We start from the raw sequence: 7,709 nt of genomic DNA on the forward strand, positions 1-7,709 counted from the left end.
AAAGAACTGTCACTTTAGACAGCTGAATGAGAGCCGCTCAACTCCCCCAGCAAAGAAAAGCCAAAGCTCACCGGAATGCTCTCAGAAAGAAGAGTTCCTTGACTTCTTTAGAAAGACATTATTCTCTTGTTTTCTTGGTTCATGGAGCCTTATGTCTTCCAAACATTTTCTTCTCCCATCACCACTTCAAAATCTAACTTCTCCAACGGGGGGGAGAGGTAAGTTAGGTGGTCCAAGAAGCCTCACAACTCACCTTTGAAAATAAGCTACATCTAAATGAGGTAACAGCTGCTTCTCACAGGAGGGGAAAAATATCCCAACCAAGCAAAAAACCTCTCACTTCTGGCCTAGTGAGGCTTTCAGTGGTATCTGGAGGTGGTCTGTGGTCAATAGGAATGGGAAACATCTTTTGGGATGATCTGAACAGCTCCTGCAGCAACGCAGGCAACAGCTGCTACCTGGAAAACAGCATGAAGTTCAACTTCACCCTCCAAGAGCAGGCAGCTGATTTCTACATTGTCCTGCCCGTGATCTACTCTGTGATCTGTGCGGTGGGGCTCACAGGCAACACTGCTGTCATCTATGTGATCCTCAAGGCCCCCAAGATGAAGACTGTGACCAACATGTTCATCCTGAACCTCGCTATCGCTGATGACTTGTTCACCCTTGTCTTGCCCATCAATATTGCAGAGCACCTCCTCCGCTACTGGCCCTTTGGAAAAATCCTCTGCAAGGTCATCTTGTCCATAGATCACTACAATATCTTCTCCAGCATTTATTTCCTGACAGTGATGAGCATAGACAGGTACCTGGTGGTGCTGGCTACGGTCAGGTCCAAGAGGATGCCCCACCGCACGTACCGAGCAGCCAGGATTGTCAGCCTGTGCATCTGGATCCTGGTCACCATCATAGTCCTCCCTTTCATCATCTTTGCCAATGTCTACACTGACGACCTGGAGATCAAGAGTTGTGGTCTCAATTTCCCCAAGCCGGAGAGGTTTTGGTTCAAAGCCAGCAGGATCTACACCCTCATCCTTGGCTTTGCCATTCCACTATCCACCATCTGCATCCTCTACACCATGATGCTCTACAAGCTGAGGAACATGCACCTGAACTCCAATGCCAGAGCCCTGGACAAAGCCAAGAAGAAAGTCACCATCATGGTCTTCATAGTCCTGGCTGTGTTCCTCTTCTGTTGGACCCCTTTCCACCTGGCTACCATCGTGGCTTTGACCACTGACTTACCCCAGACCTCCATGGTCATTGGGATATCCTACTTCATCACCAGCCTAAGCTATGCCAATTCATGCTTGAATCCTTTCTTGTATGCTTTCCTGGATGACAGTTTTCGGAAAAGTTTCCGGAAGCTGAAGAAATGCAGAACTTCTTGAACAGGGGGCTGGGGCTGGCAGGTCCCTGCCCTTCCAGGGTTTTTCAGGAGAAACTTTGCAGACTGGAGGAGTGGCCAATGAATGCACAACGTCCTTTCTTTGGTTTATATGTAATGTGTGGTCTGTTTGTAACCCTCATCAGCAACAGGGTTTGTCCTGCCCACTTGCAGCTCTTGTATTTCCCCTCTTTGCTCCCACCAACTTGCATTTCTAGACCCTGATTTTAATTTCACCCTCTGAATTACTAAGGACAGAACATTTCCTTTTCAGGGGTGTGCTTCTGCCACAGAGTGGTCCTTTATTGCCATCTGCTGTACAGCACGGACAGGCTGGAGACCAATTTCCAGAGGAGTGCAAAGCTCAGTTCTTTATCACTGAGTTATTAGGGAGGATTGTTTAATGGAGCAGAGCTAATGAGCACTTTCAATGAAACATCTGTAAAAGAGAGGATGAGTATTTAGAAGAGAAAAGAAACTATTTTCAATGTTCGTGTATGTTCCTGTGTGTTATGGCTTTCTTTTGATTTTGAAGGATTGTCCATCTTCCACCCCACCACAAATTTCCTCTTTTCTGACTTGGTAAATTTAGACCAAAAGGAAGATTTGAGTCTCAAAAATGGTGCCAAACAGCACACCATATAAATACTATAACAACTGTGAGAACTTGTGTTAGAAATCATTTTGAACTAGTTGTTCCTGTAAAGTGTCAAATACATATTTATTTAAGAGTGAGTAATGAAATAAACCTCATGGGGGAATAAAGAGACTGGTCCTTCTTTCACAAGAGAAAATTTATGCTACTTGTGCCATATCTTTGCTATATATATTGCATTTTGCCTATTATAAAATAAACACAGCAGGTTTGTAACAAAATTAAGGTGGTTTGTAAGCCATAAGTAAGACTGTAGTGAGCACTGCAGATATAAAGTTTCTTCTTTCACAGATAAATAGTCAGAATACTTGAACAAAAGTATTGGAACAAAAGGACTTGACTGGAGAAGTCTGGAGATCAGAAACTCCATATAGAAAGCTTGGAAAACTCATTCTCACACCCTTTAGCCCTGCTAGTAGTGAAGTTTGTATCTTACTGCTGTTAGGAAGGCTGTCATAGCTAAAATATTTCTTTTAAGCTTTCCTCCAACCCCAGGCACCAAGCTTGGCTCTTACCTGTCCAAATTCCCCCAGGAAAAGGCAGTACAGGGAACATAAAAGGAAAGGAGGCTGCAGTTCTCAGCTTAAATGGGCTCCCAGAGCCATGGGTGGGTGTGGGTGGAGACCCCAGGTGAGACTGCTCGGGGAAATTTAGTGCCCTGAGCACCCCAACACCCAAACTGACAACCCTCAATACCTCGGGATTCCAATTTAATTGATGGAAAACTAAAAACAGATGTGTGTATACAAGATCATTCTGTTGCCTTCTCCATATTAAAGGTGCTAGCTGTGGTAGAACAATGAAGGAGAACACATTCTTCCAGGCAAACCTTCTCCAGGAATTTGGCTTTGGCGTGGTTGCCACCTGCTGGCAATGGGTTTCCCGGGTGGAAAAACCTCTCTGTGTGAGAAAACTGACTCAAATTATGTCACCTCTCACACAAGCTGCCCAATCAGCTGAAACATCGCTGTTCACTGGCACTGGGGCTCTAGGAAAGGCAATATATTTGATTAAGTAGAAAAACTACTGTATTTTTTTGCATGGAAAGGAGCTTTTCAGTGTGAGTTAACCACTTCAGACATGACAATGATATAGCTGGAGTTTTTTCCATTAAATGGAAAAAATGATATGATAGTCACAGTCACAGCATGGCTCAAGCAGAGTTAAATTTCCCAGCACTGTGTCCACTCGGGTTTGAATGTCTCTGAGGATGGAGATGCTACAGTGGACAACCTGTTCCTGTACTTCACCACCTGAACAGTGAATTTCCTTCCTGTGATTTAATGGAACTTTCCATGTTTCAGTTCGTGTCTCCTGTCACTGGATATCACTGAGGAGAGTCTGGTTCCCTCCTCTCTGAACCCTCCACGGGCATTTCCAGACGTTTCTTGCATCCCCTGCCCCTTCCCTTTCTGAGCACGGGCAGCCTCATCTCAGCATCTCCCTATGGCAGCATCCTGCTGCATCCGCGATTTTCTCCATGCCAAACACCCGACAGGAGCCTTGGCTGCTCGTGCGGGTGCCAGGCTCCCGGGGGAGAAGGATTTGGGCTGTCCAGGTGCCCTCCCGAGCCCAGGGGAGGCTGCAGCTCCCGCGGAGCCCCGGTGCGGTTCAGCCCGGCGGCACTAAGCGGCACTCGCTGCTTTCAGCTCAGCATCGCTGCATCCCCCCCATCGCAGCATCTTCAGCCTCACACACAGCCTGGCACTCTGGGAAACAGCACATTCGGGCTTCCTGCGCCTGGGCAGACCCTTGGAGCTCAGCATCAGAAGCCAGGCTGCTTCGGCTCTTTCTGGGAGAGCAGAAAACACCTCCAGGGAGATGCTTGCCCACTCCCAGCACAAGATTTCCCCAGGGAAACCCCCACGCCAGCTCATTCCTTTGAATTTCCTCCCACTGCTGGGGCTGGCTTGTCACACCAGCCCACATCGGCTGCATCCTGAACACTGGAAGCAGGAAAACAAACCCCATTAGCGATTCACTGCATAAATCCCTTCCTAAAGCAAGCACCCTGTCTGGGGTCTGCAGGGAGGCTGAATTAGGAACCCAGGCTTTCCTCCTCCTCCTAACCCCTTCCCAGCCATGCACAGAGTCAGCTCAGCCTCAAAGCTGGGTGGATTTCCTTCTGGAACAGTGTGTGCTGCATTAATGGGTGCAAAGGTGCGGGGCAGCCACCGGGAATTAGGGCTTATATTCCCATTTTTAGGAATTAGGGCTCATATTCCCACTTTCAGGAATTAGGGCTCATATTCCCACCACAGGCTTTCCATGCAGGCATCTCAGCTAGGGTGGGGGATCAGAAGCTGTTGTTGCTTTTTAAATCTTCATGCCGCAGCAATATTGTCTGTTTGGATCAATTGTCCTCATCCGAGCCGTGCTGCAGCTTGTTCTCCCAGGAAGCTCCAGTCCCCTGGGTCTTACACAGTCTCACACTGCCTCCCCAAGGCTGGTCACGATTTTTGGGTGAGAAAAGAAATAATACCCCACTGAGAGTTGAAGGCGTGGCTCTCAGAAGCATCTTGATGTGAGGAAAATATGGAAATAAAAATTAAACATGGATAAGCAAAACCTTGGACTGTGAAAGATGAGAAGCAGAAGGATATCCAGAAGACAGTGTTCAAATCAAGCCAAGGAAGAGAATTTGTCCCTTCCCTGTACAACCTGACACCTGTAGCACTCACCTTGTTTCCTTGGGACTGCTGGGAGCCCCTGGGTGCTGATGAGCCGCTGTTGGTCCCACCATAAACCCAATGAAATGACAACCCACTGGCTGTACTGCCAATTCTGGGAGAAACCAGCCCAGTTTGATGCCTTCAGAGGGTCTCAGCACATCAAGGTTTGACATCCCCACCTGCTGCTGGGACTTCCCAGGCTGGGTTCCTCTCCCAGTGAGTCAGGAGCTCACCTGAGGATCCCCTGTGGGCTGTGGGACATGGCCCTGGCAGCTCCCTGTCCATGCCCAGGGCAGAGTGTGTGGATCTTGTCCCATCCACACCACCACTGCAGCTGAGGCTGTGCCTGGAGGCAGTTTTGGGATGATAAATTTGATCTATGGCAGCTCTGAGGTCTCCAGAGGAGCTCCAGGTTTGTCATTGTGGAATGACAGGATGAGAGGAAATGGCCTCAAGTTGTGCCAGGGGAGGTTTGATTAGATATTAGAAATATGTTTAGATTTTTTTTTTTAGATTTTTTTAGATATTTAGAGGTTTGATTAGATTATCAGAAATATTTTTTTCACCAAAATGGTGGTCAAGCCCTGGAAAAGGCTTCCCAGGGCAGTGGTGGGGTCACCATCCCTGGAAGTGTTCAAAAAACCTCTGTGTGTGACATTTCATTTAGTGTGGTGGTGAATGTGGTGGTGTGGCTAGTGTGTGATAGTTGGACTCGTTGAGCTTCTCTAAACTTAATTATTCTATGATATCAGGGATCCTCCAAAATAATCTTTCTAAAGAAACACCTGTTGAAAAGCCCCATTTCCCTCCCTCCCCCTTCTTTTGACTGGAAGCGAGGAAGAGGAGTTATTTTAAAGGCAAAGGCCAAAAATAGTGACTGTAAATATTGCCATGAGTCCTTGTTGGCATTTGTGTTTGGTAAGTGAAGATGAAGAGAGAAGGATCAAAGCTGCCTGAATGACTTTTAATTACAAGCCTTGTTTGTTCTATTTTCTCTCAGAAAAATACTGCAATTATCTAACAAAGCTCTTCAAGTGGAATTAGACACTAGTGCCAAGCTTCAAGGGCTGTTCAGTGGCTATTTTCTCTTTAAAAAAGAAAGTAAATTTGATGTGTAGATAAAAACCAGGCGCTCTATTGACTGCCTACAGCCGTCAAATTTGGTGCTTCCTGAGTAAACAGAGGATGGGAAGCTTTCCTCAAGAGGAAGTCAACAGCCTGGGGTGCACCAAAGGCTGGTGTCACTGCTAAAGGCCCCCACCACAATGTTCCCTGGCTGCCTGGGGTGGGTGCTTCCCATGTGGGAAGGAGGAGTTCCCTTTGAGGGTAAAAGAAGCTATAATTTGGCAGCAAGACCTTTGTCCTCATTTTCAGTTTTCCTGAGATGATTTCTTGCTGTGTCTTTCACCAGGACTTCTGCATATCTCCATCACCTCCCCTTGCTCCAATGCTTCTGCACAGCTCATGCCAGAAGTGTGAGACAACTTGGGAATTTCTAAGGTCCAAACCACCCCCTGGACAAGACTCAATAAACCAGCTGGATAAGGAAATCAGAGAAATAAGGATTCTGTTTCATAACCTTAACCCTCAAATGAGATCAGAGACTGGTAATTAACAAAGTCAGATTTCCACACAATGAAAAATCTCCCCTGAGACCCAGCCTGCTGCTGCACAGCATTGATGGAAATCCTACAGATGGAATTAAATTTCCTTTATCCATGTGATGGGTTCAGCAGGATCCTTCATGCCATGGCCACACCCAGCTGAGCTCCTTCATCCACGCTGACCAGGAGCTGGGGTGTGAGGCTGATGGACACCCTTTCATGATGGATGGGGCAGGTCAGAACCAATAGCTCACAGAAACATGGAATCAGAGACTCACAAAATCATGGAATCACAGAACCACAGACTCACAGAATCATGGAATCATAGACTCACAGACTCACAGAATCATAGATTCACAGACTCACAGAGTCACAGACTCATGGAATCACAGAATCATAGAATCACTGAATCACAGAAGTACAAAATCACAATTCACAGACTCAGAGAATCACAGAATGGTTTGGGTTGGAAAGGACCTTAAAGATCATCCAGTTTCAACCCCCTGCCATGGGCAGGGACACCTTCCACTAACCAGGGTACTCAGAGCCCCATCCAGCCTGGTCTCCAGCTCATCCTCCACAATTCCTGGGGGATATCCCCAGGCAGAAGAGCTCAGTGGCATCGCTGACACTCACCAGATGATGAAGCAGTTTTCCAGCCTAGCACATGCAAATTAAACCTCGGTGCAGATGCCAAAGCAAAGCACAGGGAGAGCCCTGGGTGGCTTTCCATTGCCACCTCCCAGTCACCTCTGGGATGCAGGGACAAGGACAAACACCAGCAGCAGGGGCTGGGCTCATTCTCTGCCCCTTTGTGCTGGGTCCCTGGTGGCAGGTGATTATCTCCAGAAATTTTAATGCCATGAAGGTTGGATAGATGACATTTAAGGTCCCTTCCAGCACAATCCATCCTGTGATCCTATGATTTCCCCTGTGGCTAAACAAAGCAAGAGCAGTGCAAGGCTGAGATCAGAGAAACTCCAAAATATGTGAGCAAATGACCTGTGCATGTGGAGAAGTTGCTATTAATGACTAACATTGAGCAAACATTAAATAGCCAAATCGCAATATGGGGTTTGTTTCACACAGAGGAAATCAACCTGAAAAGCCATTAATCTTAATTTCATGTTGACTACAGAGCTTCTGTTTTTATTCCTCATCACTGAATGAAATCAGCATGACATGAGCTATTCTTGGAGCATTCACTGCACATGCCCGGCTGGAAACACACAGAGAAACTGATGTTTATTGAATGGACAGAGACAGCTCAGGCTCTGCCTGGGCCCCTCTCTGTGGCCAGGAAAATGGTGATCTAATGCAGCCAAAAGCAGCCTACAGGATGATGCTGATTCTTTCAATGGTTTCCTTGGAAAAATCAAGTTTCCTGCTTG

At 47.0% G+C, this 7,709-nt stretch overlaps 1 protein-coding gene across 1 annotated transcript; it reads left to right on the forward strand.

Moving 5' to 3' along the window:
- The first annotated feature begins 395 nt into the window (after positions 1-395).
- On the forward strand, positions 396-1,391 carry LOC128943765 (neuropeptides B/W receptor type 2-like). Its single transcript, XM_054286669.1, has one exon. The coding sequence runs from the start codon at positions 396-398 to the stop codon at positions 1,389-1,391; it is 996 nt and encodes a 331-aa protein (XP_054142644.1).
- The last annotated feature ends 6,318 nt before the right edge of the window (positions 1,392-7,709 follow it).

The sequence above is a fragment of the Melozone crissalis genome, unplaced genomic scaffold (assembly GCF_028551555.1).
Source record: "Melozone crissalis strain CALT ecotype California unplaced genomic scaffold, PUWL_Pcris_2 ptg000055l_1, whole genome shotgun sequence".
In the NCBI taxonomy this organism is placed as follows: Eukaryota; Metazoa; Chordata; class Aves; order Passeriformes; family Passerellidae; genus Melozone; species Melozone crissalis.